Here is a 17,884-nt window from a genome sequence, read left to right on the forward strand (position 1 = left end):
ACTTCTTGCTTTTTCTGCCTTTTAATCATTTTTAACAGCGGCGACAATGCGGCGTACCTGAATCGATCGTAAACACGGTGGGTACGAGAGGAGGTCGTGTACGCCGCATTGTCGCCAAAATACTTTAGCTGCAGCATGGCAGCACGCGGGACTAGAGTGTACTAGAATATATTCTGTTCATACATTTGTTAACAAAAAAGAAAAAAAAAAGAAGAGGCAATGACTTCTTTGCTTAAATCAAAGCCAGCAGTTTTCTTAAGCGCTATCGGCGCCGGCGTGGGAGGAATAGTACTATTTAAGTAAGCCGGCATCAGTTAATATTGATCTTGAAGCCTAGCTCCTTAGTTGACCCGGTGTCATCTTTCTTCTTTTAGGGAATACGTAGGTGGCTGCCGCTTCGATAAAGAGACGAGACTAGACGGCAAGACTGTGGTCATCACCGGAGCTAACACAGGCCTGGGTAAAGCCGCCGCCAAAGAGTTTGCTAGCAGAGGTACGCTCACTGGCCATCGGCCATGGCACATTTTGATGATCCGCGGTATCTGGAGAAGAAATTCTGTACTGCGCGTGCACTGGTGTTTCAGCTTGCAATAGAAGATAGTAGCTATATTTTTTCTTTCTTTTTAATGTGGTAGCGGTAGCAGCCCTTGACGAAAATACCGGCGTCGTCTGCATGAATTCTTCGGAGTGAATGAATGAAAATGAGAAAAGTCCACCTTCCAGAAGCGCTACCCACCACCAGTCCACCAACTGTGATCTTCCACTAGAAGCAAACTCAGCAGCGGAACGAAAGGACGACGGCGATATCGAATTTAAAAACGCACATTGGGAAAGCCACCAGAAGTGCCACCCACGACGCACCCCCGCCCATCTTCACCACCTGGAAAAATTCCGTCGCGTGTGTGAAGCATCGGCTTGGAGTAAAAGCATTCATTAAAAATTTAAATTGCGACGTGTCCTATAGAACTTCCGAGCCAAATATTAGAAAACCTTTCCATAATATAAGGACAACCAAATTGTTTCCAAAAAATTTTAACACACGATTTTAGTAGATCGATTATTTGATTTTAGAAATTTGTAGTAGTAATCTTCGCTGGTGCATACAGCTGAGCGTTTTCACATTAGGTTCTACGATCGTTCTGGAATCCGTTTTTCTTTAATTTTATTTATTGTCAACTTACAAACCATACATTTGTAGTGCTTGCATAATGCTACAAATTTTATGTGCACTGATTTGCATGAGCACTGATGGCGTGCAACGTGCAGCACATGCATATTTTTTTAATTTTGTGCTTTTGCCTTGAACATAAAATCTTCATCCTCACCATCCAGTAGTCAATGCATAATATAGCCTCATTAGTAATAATAGCAGTAATAATTCTCCATGGCAGGCAGAGAGTTTAATCTTATACCTGCCAGAATGACTAACTTAAATTTCAGCATTGATTGTGGATATCAAAAAGGCCCTGCCTTGTTATGCATTCAGTTAGGCTGATAACGATAATGATGAAATAATATGGTTTCACCTAAAGTCTGGCAATAAGGTGATTGAGGATGTTATCTGAATCGAGTTGCTCATTGCTGATGTCATTCCCATCTCTGATTTGTGGTCACTCTTTGCTGAAAAGCTCTGATAGATGACATTGACAATTATTCATGGAATGCAAAATGACCAGCGGCTAAATCAGTAATTTGATGTGAACTGTATTTTCAGTGTTATAACTATGGTTAGGATCCAGGTAGAACGAGAGGAAGAAGATGGCTGCACGGTATGAAAGAGCACTGAACAAGGGTAGAGGCGGGAAGCCTCAGTTCACAGGTCGAGTCAACATTTCGACAAGTGGACTTGTCTTCGTCTGGGCAGAGCGATCATTGCTGGCAGGGGTTTAAATACGCTTTTGCTTCCGAAGAATAAAGGATAAGGGGGGGGAATGTTTCTTCAGTATACATTTCTCAGCCTGAACCGAAGGCCAACGACAAAAGGCGCATACTGAATGCCAGCCTTCTTTTGTAGCTAGATGCTCCAATGCCCTTCCAAACATAAACAATATTCTGCGGAAATACCACTCCAGGCTAACGTGTAGTGAACGCCCGAAGAAAGTATTCCCGGAGGCACCAAGTGTAACATACAAACATAACACAAACCTCAGAGATATTCCAGTACATTCCAAACTCTACAACAAGCATCCAAAACAACCACATCCTTGCTCTCGACCCAGATGTAAAACATGCAATCATATATAAGACAGCGCGGTTAAAAATACACCAAGCGATTTCACTTTTGACATAAAATCAGGCTTTAATTGCACATCTTAAAACATTGCCTACCTTTTAGAATGGTCCTTCTGTCATAAACAGTACATCGGAGAGACAGGGCAATCAATGAAGATAAGGCTTAATGGCCATCAGGCAGACACAGACAAAAACCTCCCGAAAGCAGTTTCCCAGCATTTCATTCAGAAACACCATGAGTTCAAAGAAATTATACTACATATTCTCCAGTCAGACTTTAAATCTCAAGGGATAGAAAATATAGAGAGGCATATCTAATCCATAAATTTAGAACATTGGAACCAGTAGGAGTAAATATCTCTAAAAGAATGTTAGAATCCATTAAATATGTTCCCTCTGCATCATAACTAGTTGGGAAAACAATCACATGTAGCCTTAATTGTACAGTTTATCCACAGTACAATTACACAGTATGTCCACAGTACATGTGCACTCTATCTCCCCTCCGCAATTGCATAAGCTGCACGTGTTTCTCAAAACACGCTTCCTTCTTATCGCTTCCTACTTTAGTTGTCACTTGAACTTTTTTCCCCTTTTTTTTGCGTAGCAGGTGTGGTTCACTGTCCTGTTATTCTATTTCTTTATTAAGGCGAAAGCCTTTAATGGCTCATGCTGTCGTGGACAAAGTGTGTCCCGCTTTTGCGGCGTACTGATTGGCCGAGGCGGGATGCGTCTCTGCCATCTGCAACGCCACACTGAACGTTCGCCAAGGAACGCCACGCGACAGGAGTGATGGTGTACCGCACAAACTCAACACTTTCCGGAGAAAGTGTGGTAGATACCGCGCCTTTCCTTTCCTGTAAACCAAATATAATTATATGTAGCACTGCTACGAATGCCGACAAGAGGCTAACGATGGGAGGCAAATTATAGAATAGGAAGGGTAGGCGCTTTTGAGAATTGTTCCCGTGAAGATTTATTCTTTATCAGTACCTTTTGGAATGCCTGCCCCTTTTCAAGAAAGGTGTGTCTGCACCAAACCTGCTTTAGGTGCTGACTAATCCACACCGCATTGTAGCTTTTTCCTGCTGTTGCTGCTTTTTATTTCTTTTTCAGGCTACAGGATCACCAGTTCCAGCTGAGAAATATTACTGAAGAAACATTTTTTTCACTCCTTGACCGTGCCAGTGATGATTGCTTTGCCCAGACGAAGACAAGTCCTTTTGTAAAAACATTGGCTCGACCTGCAAACTGAGGCTACCCCCCATCTACCCTTGTTCAGTGCACTTTCATAACTATGTTTAAAAATTTAGAGTGCTCTTTCTGTACTGGGTGTCATGAACTTTGCATGACTTGTGCATTTGCTATGCTAGCTTTCTTGGCATCCATTCAGGCATCACATGCCGTGACCTTAAAGATTAGAACCAGCAGGAACAAACATCATTCATCTGAAATCAAATGAACTCCATTCTCTCGAGTCATATATTTAGAAATCCAGAGTGCTTTTTGCAACTGGCCAGCATAAACCTTGTACAACTTGTGCATTTGCTCTGTTACCAACTTTTTCTCAGGTGCCAATGTCGTTATGGCCTGCCGCGACCTTACCAAATGTCGCCGAGTGAGGCGGGAGATTCTGACAGCAGTTGAGAACAAGCATGTCGTCTGTGAAGAGCTGGACTTGGCCTCTCTGGAATCTATACGAAACTTTTCAGCAAGAATTAATGAAAGTGAGCCAACATCTCTCTTCGTTTGCATTAGGCTATAGGGCACTCGGTTTTCTGCGATTTACAGTGTTGTCTATCGGTGGTAGTAATCTGAACGGCCGTCCCTCAGAAAATATCACCGGCGCATCATCATTTTTTGATCATGCTTTTTCATCCAAATAATTAATGGGTAATGGTACAGCAATAAAAGTTGCCATAGAAATTAAGCACATATTGTCCTAATGTTGTGGAAATTTAGAAAGCTCAATAATGGCAGCTAGATTTGAGCATGTAAGTTAAAGCAGAGTGTTGTCCAGCGATTATTAAGATCAAGTAGCTCAAGCACTTGTACAGCTCCCTGTTTAGATGCCCAACACTTGGTGTACTGAATCCTTGCAGTTGTGCGTTTTGAATTGACATTCAGGCTCTGCTTTGAAGCGCCTGTCTTTCTTTAAGAGACAGGGTCGTCTAACAAAACTAGTTGCAGAATTTCTTTCTCCATCAGCTGTTTTGCTGATTAATTACCTCTGTGTAATGGTATCATATCTGAGGCGTGCAAAACTTTTCTAGATTTGTTTTAATATTTTTCTTCTTGCAGGTGTTAAGCAAGTTGACATCCTCGTGAACAACGCAGGTGTCATGAGGTGCCCAAAACTTCTGACAAAGGATGGCTTTGAAATGCAGCTTGGCGTCAACCATCTGGGTACGTCCCAGCTCTGTATATTTGAACATGAATTTGACCACTAAGCCAAGCAACAAAAAATTTTCATAACCTCCTAGCTAGGTGCCAAGCAATAAAGCCTGCATAGAATTCCGATAGGAAGAGGCTTACCTTGTACATGCACCTTAGTTGTTTTCTGTGTAGCCTTCAGAGAGGGAAAAGACTCTGTGGCCAAAGCTGGAAATGCAGTGTGCAGTGCAGATTTCTTACTTCAGTCATTATGAGTGAAAAAAAAGAAAGACATCCATGCAATGCTAGTCTTTTGGTGTCACAGATTAATTTCTATTTAATTAACAGAATTTATTGTTTTTGTTTTTTAATGGTGTACTGTTCACTTCACTCCAAACCTGTACACTGTGCTCTGAGCAAGCAAGGACTACAGAAGTATAGTAGAAATTTATACATAATGTGTGCATAGCAGAAAAAAAATCAAGAAGCCACAATTGTTGGAAGACACGTAAGTGGAATTGTTGTTACTGTACTATTCGTGCTTGTGAGGTATCTTTGAGCCTTTTTATTTCGATACATTCATTTCGTTCCTATGGAAAATGGAGGAACAGTGATGCAAATTTCTTTTAGTTACATTTCTTTTCTTGCTTACTGAGTGAGCAGAATATGAGCGTTCATGGAGTGGAATTTCTCTTAGTGCATAATAAAAAATTGGCGGTCTAATCCATGCTTCGCCTGTAGATCATTCCACTGCAGGAATGCATGCGTGCTGGCCCATATTTTGCTGGCATAAACAAAGTACAGATTGTGAGAAAACTTAGTTTTAATCATGCATGTCTCCCGTGCTTTAGCGCAGGACAACGAGTAGCGGCATGTGATAAATGAGGTAACGCACATAGTTCATGCTGGTTACATCGAAGTGTTGTGCACAGATGTAATCTATACAACATGCATAGACGCATAGACATGCAGTTATTGCATTGGTGCCTAAGACGTATACTTATTTCACTCATGTACTTGAAGATTTTTTCTAACATCATTGACATGACGCTGGCTGAAAACGTGCATGTGCCTTGCACGCGTACTCATTTCACTCATGTACTAGCAGCTTTATTTAATCATTCGCATATGGCGCTGGCCGAAAATCATGCGCTATGCTCTCGCGAAATTAGGAGCGAATGCCAAAAGATACATATAGCTGTTGCATAACATCACAGCGGTACAATTTCATGCGGGTGCATCGACCACTTACTCACCAATTGTTGCCTTGGCAGACATCGTGGTCGTCTGCTTCCTCACTCTCAGAAACGTTGCCTGGACCATCAGGCGGCGGGCTTGGTGACAGCTCATCAGCGGGTAAAACCTATGTGGTTCTGTGGGCTCGCATTGGCAGCAAAATGGTCCTCCCATAAATCTTCAATGTCGCTTGATGACGGCGAGGACAAAAACAATGACAACGGCGATGTCGTCAGCACGGACGCATGTGATGTGTTGCGCATATGTTTTTCAAAGCAGACGAATGCTTATGCCTCCGCGTTAGAAGTTTTTGAGGTTACATAATCATTAACTAGTTGCGTGCGTGCGTTGTCTACGTCACGCCACAGTTCATGCTGCTAACATTGAAAACCGAAACTGACTGTGATAAATCGCTGTGTAATTAATTCATGGCGAACTTTCTATGCCATATTCTATGATCACTGGATACCAAGGCATCAAGCAAAATCATAAAACCAAAACTTGAAATGTTAGTGTCTCTACTCCTTTAACAATAACCGTAGCTCATAGTACTTACCTTTTGCAACATATATGGCAGTTGAGTGGGAAAAAATGGTCTTTCAAGCATGAGGACCTGATTAGCAGAGTATACGGCTACTTTTTGGACAAGTGATGTAATCTGGTTCCATTAACGCTATTCAAACAAAATTGCTGTATGCGGTGGCTGTGCTAGATGTCGCCACTAGTTCAATAGGTGGCTTGAAATGGCACAGTAGCAGCAATCCTTGGCACCAGGCTAGAAGCTTTCCCAGACTAACAATCTTTTACCTTTGTAACATTGTTACTAGAGGTAGTAAATTGAAAAAACTATTCACAGTTAGTACTCTGCACCTGACATTATTTTGAAGTAGCACTTACTACAACAACACATGAGAATTCCTGAATATCCTCCGATAGTTACTGTGCCACCTCGGGATGTCCATCTGCCTTGGTGGACAGAACCGTGACAAACAATAGGAGCTGAAAATGTAGCTGTTAAATGCATTCCTGCATTAATATTTGATTGTATGTTGGTGGCAGTAGTGCTTTTCTGTTTAATAGTATGTGAATACGCTTGAATACACCATGCAGACCCTTTCAAATGGCACTGCAAGCTTTGCGATGCTTACTGAAACTCTGAACCCATGTTGCGTGCCGCAAGTCATATTGCAACTGGGAATGTTGCTAATGTACCGAACTCGTTTCATTGCATTGATGTGCTGTCAAATAAAATGCTAACCAGATTATTCAGTCATATGACGGCTGCTATCCCTTGGGCAGCGGCGGCGTTTTTAGCCAGCTGGATAATTTTTTTCTGTGTCCTTGGGTCGAGGCTGAGCAATAGAGCCTCCTAGTGATCAGTCACGTATGAAGTGGCTCGCAGGTAGGGATTGTAGGCATTTCCAGATCATATGATTTAGGTCGACTTTGGCATCACAATTTTTGCATTTGTCTGAATAGTCCGTCCGAATATAGGCAGCATAATTGGGGATTTGGATAGGTATTAGTTTGAAGTTTGTGCCATTCTTTCGCCTGGCGTTTGGAGAGCGTTTTGTCTGCAGAGGGAATTTGAGTCTGGCAAACCTGTAATGCTGCAGGATTTCTCTATAAGAAAACAACCTGTTCTTGCCTTAGTTTATCATGAGTGGGCTGCATGATCCAGCTTTGTGGGACAGTTCGCGAGATAGGTTATGAGCCTCCTCATTTCCAGCAAGGGAGGCATGAGCAGGCGTGCAGATTAAGCGAATGCACCGTGAGGGCTGACAATTTTGCACAATACATGCTGCTTGTCGGGAGATTCTTCTCAACGTGTAATTACATATCGCCAGTTTTGAGTTGCTGACTATGGTTTCTGCTGAAGATCCTGCAATGGCTAGAGCAATGGCTGCTTCTTTTCCAACATGTGTGTTGAGTATGTATAGTGCCCCCAGTTATGGCTGTACATGTTCTGTTTTAACCACGGCTACCATTTTTTCCAGCCGAACAATCTGCTGCATCGACATACTACAGATGTATCATTAAAGGGACAGAACACTGGAATTTAGGTCTTGAATTTTTTTCGCCGCAGTGAAAAGATTGAGGTCTAAAATGTTCGATTCCATAACGGTTTTGTTAGAAACGCTGTAGAAAATTTTTACCGAGAATTTTTCGATCAGTGCATGCGCCCGTTTTTATGTAGTCCGATGCTAGAAACCATGAGCAGCGACCGTGATGGCGACTGGTGGTTGGCAAAAAAGACTTAGCGAAAACAAATATAACTTTCACTTGCCAGACAGTAATCAGACATTTTTCCTTTCCTTCCCTTTCCAGTTTCACACTCAATCCTGTTACGGCACAATAATGCATGCCTCGTCGATGAAAGTTTTAGTGGGCACTATCATCGCTTTATTCATCATCATCATCAGCCTGATTATACCCACTGCAGGGCGAAGGCCTCTCCCATAATTCTCCACTTAACCAAGTTCTGTGCTAGCTGCATCCACTTGACCCCTGCTAACTTCTTAATCTCATCCGCCCACCTAACTTTCTGCCGCCCCCTTCCGCTTTATTCATGGAATTGCAAACACTGTGGTGCCATCTTGTGGCAAAACCTGGAAGCATACCTCTCGCGGTGCGAAAGGAGGGGTGGTTTTTATTTAACGACGCACTGGAGAAAGCGCAAAATATAATAAATTATAACAAGCACTCCTAGAAAAAAAAAAAAAAAAGAACAGTGTGCAGTTATGAAAATCAGCGATAGTTTGTTGAAATGTAGTCACCTGAGGTACTACACTGAAAGTAATAGGGTTTCTCCGCTAGATAGCGCCTCGGTTGTTTTTATGCGATTTTCATGGCAAATTAAAATTGTAAAGCCTCTTTTCTTTGATATTGTAGTGCTCGATCTGTACTACATGTGGCAAGATCTTTTCATCTCCACCATAATTTCATGAAATATTTTGGCCAGTGTCCTGTCCCTTTAAGAAAACATTTGGCCAAAGATTTGGCTCTCTCTGCACGACGTTCAGAATGGAAATCTGGGTGCTTGTTCCGAGGTATCGGTGGAATGACCAAAAGCTCTCTTATATGTTTGAGGTCAGTTGTCAGCCCGCCTTGTCATTCGTAATTTATGCCTAGTGTGGACAGAATGTATTTGCCTGTTGATGTGCCTGATAGCTGTTCATATTGCGAGATGGTGACCGCTTCAATAATCTCAATTAGGGTGTTATGAACACTGAGGCCTAAGACTGACTCTGTCGCTGTGTGAATAGGAAGCCAGACTGCTTGTTTGATGCACATGCACCATGAGCTACTACACAAGAGGTGCACAAAATTGGCCTCAGGTTTTCAAGGCTCAGGGGCCTGCTTGGTTTTGGAATGAGAATGATCTCTGCCGTTTTCCATATTTGTGGTATTGAGCCCTCCGACCAGCCTTTCTGTATGTAGAATGTAAAGGAGTGTAGAGTATCTTTAGCTAGGTTACGGAGTATCTTGTTTACTTTATCTGGGCTGGAGGCGGATTTACAGTTTACCCTGGCAATTTCTGCCCTTACTTCAGCCAGAGTAATGGGGGAGTCGAGCTGCAGGTTTTCTGGACCGGCATAATCTGGGAAGGCTTGGCTAGGAGCGCTGCCAATATATGTCTTTCAGTTCAAGAAAAAGGTCCGCTGATGTGTCTGCATATGCATGTATGAGCTCTTGTAGGTTCTTCCTCTGAGTGGTTCTGCTACCTGTAGGGTCAAGTAGATGGCAGAGCAAATTCCAAGTCTTAGAGACTCTCATGTTGCAATTCATGTGTTTGCATATGTCGTCCCAGTTTTGTTGTGCAAGTTTAGCTGCGTGATCCTCAATGTCCTTGCCTATCTAGCTATTCTTCTGCGCAGATTGCGGTTCCATCTCTGTCGTTTGAATTGTTGAGGCCTTTCTTCACCTCCCATAGATAACGAATGCGGCAGACCGCAATGTCTTCTGTCTAGGTGGTCAGCCTGCTCTAATTAGTGAGTGGCAGTCTTGACGTCTTTGCATAGATCCTGTGCCCAGACCTTTATGTCTAGAATGTCGGGGGTATCTACTTCTCTTGCGGCGCTTTTAGCACGGAATTTGTCCAAATCTACAAGGGTGGGGGCGCATGTTTTACGACGTTTGGGGCCAGTGGAGACCACTATTTCCAATATGTAGTGGTCACTCACTGCCGAAATATTTTTGTGTTTAAAATGTCTAATCGGGGAATGTGTCCTTGGAAACACTGTTACCGCAGCGAGTGGGCACCATAGGGTCTATAAGAAGGGTCAACCCACACTGTTGTGCGTTGAGCCAGTTTGCGGCCTTTAATGTCCTCATGTACATATCCCCAAGCCGGGTGTTGGGCATCGAAATCTCCAGCAAAAATTACGGGGTGATTGCCTGCAAGTTTGGGGTCTCCTAAAAGAGTGGGCCAAAACTCGTTTTCCTTAGTCTCGGGCTGCTATAGACATTGAGTACAAAGAGGCTGTGGTTAGGCTTTTTATGCGGAATCAATTTGACTAGCACGTGTGTGACATTTGTAATTGGGGTGTCGTGCTGGCAACCGTAATGTTTTGTTACAAATATTGTTTGCAATCACTTTTGAAGAGCTGGGGTAGAACGAGAGAAACAAGATGGTTACACAGTATGAAAAAGCACTGAATAAGAGTAGAGGGGTAGCCTCACTTCGCTAGCTGAGCCAACGTTTGTCGAAACATTGGCTCAGCTAGTGAAATGAGGCTGCTCCTCTAATCTTGTTCAGTGCTCTTTCATATTTTGAAGAGCTGGTCACATCACACTTCAGAAGTAGTAATTGACAACTGTGAAAAAATATGATTTTCTTGAGCGATCTCTTTTGTACTTTATTCGAGGCCAACTATGAGATACTCAACCTTCGAGTTATTGGTCTGTAAAATCTTCGAAGCCAAATAATGGCAGTGTTTCAAGAAATGGAAAGTGAATTCCATTCTCGGATGTACGGCGCTACAGCTCATATTAAAGCACTTAATGGCTGTCAGTCAAGCTACCAGCTTGGCATCTCTTTGGTGACTGCTGCGCAGAGAGGATTCATTTGCGGTCAGGTCAGACTAGTTTGTTTGTAATAGGCGCAAAGGAAGAACTGTGCGAGCGAAGCGCTTTTGTGGGCGAAACGAATAAACGTAACAACTTGAAACTTTTTATTTGTCTCACAAGAAACATTAATAAGGGACGAAAACACTTGAAACAGTGCCTCAAATATACCAGCCGCGACACTCAAGTGATGACCAGAGTGAACGCAGCAGCCTCCTGTGCAAATGGCGAGCAAAGCTGCCTCTCCAGACTGGTGTTTGAAAAAGCGCCACACTACGAATGAAGCAAGAGCTACACTGGAAGGGGTATGAAGTAAGAATCTGGCAGACGCGTAGTGTACGAGTTGGAATGAGCGATAACCGGAATGCCAGCCCTGTGCGTCCGGGCGCAGGTATGATGCAAGCAGCGCCACGTACGGTAACTCATTGAACTGAGGCGTACCAACGGCTCACATGCAAAGCATGCGACTGGTATTGTAAAAATGGAGGAGGCGCTGGGCATGCAGTCTCTCAAATTCTTCTTGAGTAACTGGTGTTTGGGGAAAGTATTGTGCTGGGCCTTTTAAGTGTATGCTTTTGTTTATACAAAATGCCAGCAGACGAATTCCCACCTTTGGTAGGATTGCTGTCCAATCTGGGTTTTAATGGAGCCAAAGTTATAGTTGTTGGCAACAAAAGGCTCAACGTGGTTCTGGCTGTGTTCTAATTTGAGAATTAGGTGGTGCCTACGTGGGCCCCAGAATGGACATGTGTATTCTACAATGGGACATTTTTTGTGTGGAGAACACCTTTTTTAGTGCTTTTGTAGTTTTGTGTGGAGAAATTTAATATAGCACTAGATTGGTTCTTTGAAGGCAGCCAGAATCTGTGTTTGCTCAGAGATTATTTCGGCTTTGTGTTAGTGCTTCTTTAAGCCTGTCTGCATGAGTTGGTCAGCCATTGATTAAGCGCTTCCCCAATTGTGACCAGGCCACTTTTACCTGACCTCTCTGCTGTTGGACAAGATCAAGGCAGCAGCACCAAGCCGCATAGTGAACGTCTCGAGTGTGGCACATATGCGGGGCAAGATCAACTACGCCGACTTCAACTCGGAGCATGACTACAACCCTGCAGACGCCTACAATCAGAGCAAGCTGGCAAATGTCCTATTCACCACGGAACTCGCCGAGAGGCTCAAAGGCATCATCCCCCTTTTTAATCAGTTGCTCACTTAATATGAGGCCAGCTAGGCAAGTTTGTGCGAAAAGAGTAGGCTGCATTTGCATCATTACATGATCGTTTGTTTGCTTGCTTACACGTAAAGTGCTTCACCCGTTTTTGTTATGGATTCATAAGTGCCTGCATTTGCCACCAACCAGTAATTTTATTTACTCTATTCCTCAATCATTTGTTGTCGCTAACCATCTTTTATTTGTTGGGGAACAGTGCAGCCTACATTTTTGTAATTCTGTGGCAAAGCTAACTTCTTTTTTGTGCACGTTTAAGTGTTACAGTATCACAAACGGGGGCGTCGGCTTTTTCCCCCATTTCGGTTTTTTTTTTTTACCGATGACATATAACATCCCCTGAAAAATATTTCTGGCTACGTCACTGATCATGAATGTATTCTATATACAGCAAAACCTATTGTACTATACCTCTATGAAGGAGGTGCTTCTTAAATGATTTGCATTCATTTTGCTTGGGTTTAGGGCGGGGGCAAATATAATCTCCTGTGTGGTGTACAGTCCTCGCATGCTAAATCATCATGCTAAAAACAAATTAGAGGGTCTCTTAGATGTCTCAAGGGAAGAATGGCAAAAGCCTGCCTTTCCTCTCCTAGACTCTCAGCGGTTGCCTCTTATTGGCGTTCATTGCACTGCTACATATAATTATAACTGGTTTACAAGAAAGGAAAAGTACAGTATCTGTCACAATTTCTCTGGCAAGTGTGAGTTTGAATGGTACACCATCGCTCCTGTCACGTGGCATTCCTTGGCGCACGTTCAAGTGTGGCATTGCAGATGGCAGGAACTCTAGACAAGAACTAATTTTGTGGAATCTCACTGAATACGACAGATCGTGTGCACAACTCTCGCGCACGGGATTTTGTTTTATGAGCCTAGAAAGGCTTTCGCCTTAAAAACATGATCAGCTATTCCCAGGTCAGTTTTCATTGCTGTTTGTGCACTTTGTGCTGCAGTTCCGTTTAGTTCAGTGCTTTCGAGCCCCTAGGTTCATTTCGATGAAACGTAAACTCTTGTTCCCAGGCACGGGTGTGTCTGTTTTTGCGGTGCATCCCGGAATAGTCAACACCGAGATTACACGGCACATGGGAATTGCCAAATCATGGTTCGCCGCAGTGTTCGCCAAGCCACTAATATTGCTCTTTGCCAAGTCGCCACGACAGGGAGTGCAGGGCATCCTTTACTGTGCTATGGCCGATGGCATTGAAGAGCACAGTGGCAAGTATTTTTGGTAAGTATACACTGCTGGAACTCATTCCTTGTCAATGTTTGCTGTGCTTATCGGCAACTTTCCTTGCCGCACATAGAATACTTATTAACGTGCGGATCTTGTGCAAGCCATGTTACTTTTGGCTCTTCTCTTATTCAATTACTGACTACACCATGTCAATTAATTTCCAGTAAGAACAGGGATAAGAGGCTTTCAGAACATATACAGAAGCCAACAGTCTGAAACCAAGGAAAACACTAAGAAATAGTATATATACATATATAGGTATATATATATATATATATATATATATATATATATATATATATATATATATATATATATATATATTCCCCTTCTAGTTTTGGGGGAAGCGATAATAAATGACACGTCCAAGTAAGAACTGTGGAGCCATGCCCTAAATGCTGCATCTTGTGGGCCACCAGTGGAGTGCTTCTCTTTAACCTACTCTATCATATGAACTCCTATACCCAAAATATTACAATAATTACTGCCCTGCTGCGGTGGCTCAGTGTCTAGCTCAATCAACTACTGAGCTGGAAGACCCGGGTTCAGTCCCGGTCGTAGCAGCTTATTTTTTCGACAGAGGCGAAAAGCAAGACTTAATGCAGTGTTAACCCAGGTGGTCGGAATTTCCATGGACCTCCATCATGGCATCTCTTGTTAGCCGAGTTACTTTGGGACGTTAAACTCCATATACCAAACCAAACCTAAATTGGTTACTACATCTTCTCTCTCCAAATGCAAGGAGAGTTTCACTTACCTTAGCCTCATGCTTACCACACTTATCTTAGCCTATGTCTGGTGACTGCTTTTGTAACTGCTGTACCTAATACAGTGGTGGAACTGGAAACTGGCTTCTTGTAGCAGCTTTTTTTTTGTAGCAGAAGAAATCGAAATTTGTAGCAGAAATTTCAAGTCTTGTAGCAGGAAAAATGCCAATTTGTAGCAAATATTCAAGCTTTTGTAGCAGAAAAAAAATTCTTTGTAGTAAAATTTCAAAGCTCAAGACGCTTAAGTAAAGAATGCTTGTTTTATTTCTGGAACCTAATGCTCAGATGTTTATAACAATCGTAGCCATGCAAAAACAAGCGTTTACCTCAAATGCAGTCTAAAGTGCTGTTCTTTCCTCAAAAAGTTCCAAATTAAGCAAAGAGGAGGTTTTGCTAAAACCAAAGCCGTTTTTATTCAGAAGAAAGGCATAAGAGATATGCAACTACACTATAAATACTGTAGCCTTGTAAATAAGATAGCTAGCTGTCTTAATATAAAAACTCTCTGTATAAATTCAGAACTGCCACTCTTTAAAACTGCAACTTTAAGGCACTATTTCTCCTGTTTGCCTTGACTCCAGCTTGGACAGTGCCGCTGCGAGCCTTTCCTGTTCATTCTTCAGAAGGGCTTGTCCATTCTCAACGTCTGCAAATTTTTTAGACGACCCTTTTGAGAAAAGCAGCTCAGCATTGGTGCTCATATTCCTGGTCAGCCTGATCTCTTCCTGTACCTTTTCCTGATTCTGCACTCTTTTCTGGGTGTCCTTATTCTGTACATCAGGGTAATGTCGACGTGCCTTTGTCCTTCAAGACCCGTGCTCATTGGAGGGAAAGGGGGAAGAATAATTTTGCAGGTCCTGGGTGGAGATTATTTTCCCCTCTAGAGAGGCACTGCTCAGTCAAAAGGCACAATGTGCAGGGATGTAGTAGAGTGAACGCCGATTTGCAATCATTTTCTTCCGGTGGTTTGGCGGGGTAGCTGGTTAATCAAATCGACGCAGGGAGGCTCGGAGTCGTGAGTCTGCTTCTTCGCAGCGGGTTAATGAAAACGCCCAAGGGTACTTACTGACCGTATGTGGGGCTGCAAATATATTGAGTATCTTCGCAAAAGTTATTTGCACGCGCGCGCGCCCACACACATGCGGTTTTGTAGAGGCGGAAATGAAATAACTGTCTAGACTGAAATATTATTTTAATGGGTGCGTAAACGTTGACATTTGGAATTAAGCTGTGAAATTATACAATATGTTCCATGTAATAGGGTTGAACTTAATATACAAAAGCGGCCAACAAAGTCCAGTGCGCGCACACAGAAGCAGTCAGATCTTTAGCGCTTCTCTCCGTTGCTACTCAGGCCATACGAAAAAAGAAAAAAAAGCAAGCGTATATACTGCTGCAGCTGTGCTTTACCGAGGGCAGTTCCAAACCGTCACAAGTTTGAAACCGCACCGCCTGCGTTGGCCAGCCTGCTCGCACATCCTTTGCACGCACCATGGCACGCACACACACACACACACACACGTGCATACAAATTTAGCGAGCGCCCAAGGCAGCTCGAAGCCGTCACGCGTTTGAACGTGCTTCGACCCTTCGATGGCCAGACTGCCAGGTAGATAGGTAGGGGTCTTTGGGATATTCTCAGGGGGGATACCGGACATGGGTTATGCCGGCCTTAATTCGCGGCGGCACTCTTGGTGTCCGGGGCAGACTGCCAGCATAGAGAAAGAGATGCTGCCAGCCCCTCCTTTCACCCTTGCCACTCATTGGACTTGAGGGATATCTTGCAGCACGCTCTCACTCCCTCCCAGTAGATCGTGAAAAAAAAGAAAACGAAAAAAAAAAAAAAATCCGACAGGAGACGCAGAAGTGACAGACAAACGTAAATTTTTGTGTCACGTGATTGTTCGCCCAGGACCTGCAAAAATATTCTTCCGCCTTGCACAGTGTTGCCAGCAGATGTTATGGTTTCGCGACAGTTCGGTTTCGCTGTTGGCAGAGTTATTCAGCGACTTTTGGCACAGGCGTGGCGCAGAAGTAGGCAAAAAATCGATTTTGTAGCAGCATGTAGCAGGATTTCTGATTCGGCGCAGTTTGGTGCAATTGGCGCAGCAGTTCCACCACTGCTAATAACTTTCTTATAGTCTTAGCATTATTTTATTATTTGCATTGCATGTCATTGCACAGTAATGCTTATTGATGTTATTCGCTGTAGTTAAGGCATATTTTTTTAATCCTTTCACACAGAAGCTTTGAGAGAGAGAGAGACACCCTTTAATAAAAAAAACAATCTAGCTGGAGTTTAGGAATTGCTGGCATGTTATTCTGCGTGGGAGAAGGAATTGAGGTGAGACAGATGGAAAGAGAATGGTGTGGAAAATAAAACAAAGAAAGGGAGAGTATAAAATGTGACCATAAAATATTGTTAAGGTGCATTGGCGAGTAATGTTATACTGCATGAAGAATGTATGAGAGTAACATGCAAGGTAAAATTGGAGCCCGTCGAGGTGTCTAATGGCATTTAAATATGCTAATGAAAAGTTTGTTGCATGTCTGTTTCGTTAGAGGGCACTGGGGAGAGCTTCTGCATGCAGTGTTCGTAGTAGTACACTAGTCAGCATATGCAGGGCACTCAAGTGTTACATGTCCAGTTGTAGAGGTGTTCGGCTCTCACTCAACCTTTACAGCTAAGTGCTGAAATGTTTATGATATCCGTAATGCAAGATTGCGCTTTTTTTTTCCCCATGCAGCAACTGCAAGGTCGCTCCATCGAACCCAATTGTTGAAGACAACAAAGCGGCAGCTTGGCTGTGGGCCACCAGTGAAAAGTGGACCAACTTTGGATAGATTTGTTGCAACTGTAAATACACATTTCTGAGAGGAGCGCTTGCCACTGTTGTGTGTGCTGGCGACGAAAACAGTCATTCAAGTGCTTTGCACTCGTAGTATGACATTATATGTATAAGCAGAAATAAGGTGCACAGTGCCAAACAGCTGCTCTCTGGCCTTGTCACAATGATAACTGCAGCAGTAGTTATGCACCTGTGCTTATTAGTGCCTAACGATTGCAAAGGAAGGAATAACTACAGCAACACCCAGTTTAGCATAGCAACGCAGCTTTGTTGGCTGTTGCTGTTCCCTCCTTTCAAATATACCGCTCCTGAGAAGATTCCAGTGAACAAGCCTGTCCAAGAATGGTCTGTGGTCAGCACTAGACAGTCATTGGACATATTTATGCTCTACCAAAGTCCACCTCTCATTTGCCTGTGACATCACCTCATGGATGCCCCGAGAAACAAAATGAGTGGCAGAATAACAGGCTATATGTTTCATGACCTTGCCGACCAGAGGGACCCAGGGTCATTTCTGGCCGTGGTGGCTGTGTTTCGATGGAGGCAAAACTCACGAAGCCCTGTGGTGTGTCGGTGCATGTCAAAGAATCACAAGTGGTCTAAATTATTTGCAGCCTTCCACTACAGCATCCCGTAAAGCCCAAGTTGTTTTGGGATGTCGGGCCACATAAACACAAAGCCAGAAGTCTTATGACAACATGCTGTGAAATACACTCAGAACCAGAGAGTAGAATGAACGATGTGCGGTGAGTCACTGGCATGTACATTGGAAATTTAACATCAAAACCAGCTCTGGCTATGAGGGACTTCCATAGTGGAAGCCTCCAAATAATGTTCGCTACCAGTGGTAACATGCACGCTGACCTTGCAAGATACACCGGCACTTTGCGTTTCGCCT

At 43.3% G+C, this 17,884-nt stretch overlaps 1 protein-coding gene across 1 annotated transcript; it reads left to right on the plus strand.

Moving 5' to 3' along the window:
• The first annotated feature begins 62 nt into the window (after positions 1-62).
• LOC146175386 (retinol dehydrogenase 13-like) lies at positions 63-17,018 on the plus strand. The gene is made up of 7 exons (XM_084581726.1): positions 63-299; positions 375-493; positions 3,804-3,959; positions 4,534-4,638; positions 11,877-12,086; positions 13,157-13,364; positions 16,885-17,018. Exons 1-7 carry the CDS (start codon positions 220-222, stop codon positions 16,979-16,981), a joined length of 975 nt encoding a protein of 324 aa, XP_084437852.1. The 5' UTR covers positions 63-219; the 3' UTR covers positions 16,982-17,018.
• The last annotated feature ends 866 nt before the right edge of the window (positions 17,019-17,884 follow it).

The sequence above is a fragment of the Amblyomma maculatum genome, chromosome 10 (assembly GCF_055883805.1).
Source record: "Amblyomma maculatum isolate TAMU_Amacu chromosome 10, ASM5588380v1, whole genome shotgun sequence".
NCBI lineage: Eukaryota > Metazoa > Arthropoda > Arachnida > Ixodida > Ixodidae > Amblyomma > Amblyomma maculatum.

Excerpts from the sequence above, each read along its gene's own strand:
- LOC146175386 (XM_084581726.1), top strand. The coding sequence starts at position 220 with ATGACTTCTTTGCTTAAATCAAAGCCAGCAGTTTTCTTAAGCGCTATC. Across the intron at positions 3,960-4,533 it reads TTCAGCAAGAATTAATGAAA|GTGTTAAGCAAGTTGACATC; the intron begins GTGAGCCAACAT and ends TTCTTCTTGCAG. Across the intron at positions 12,087-13,156 it reads ACTCGCCGAGAGGCTCAAAG|GCACGGGTGTGTCTGTTTTT; the intron begins GCATCATCCCCC and ends TCTTGTTCCCAG.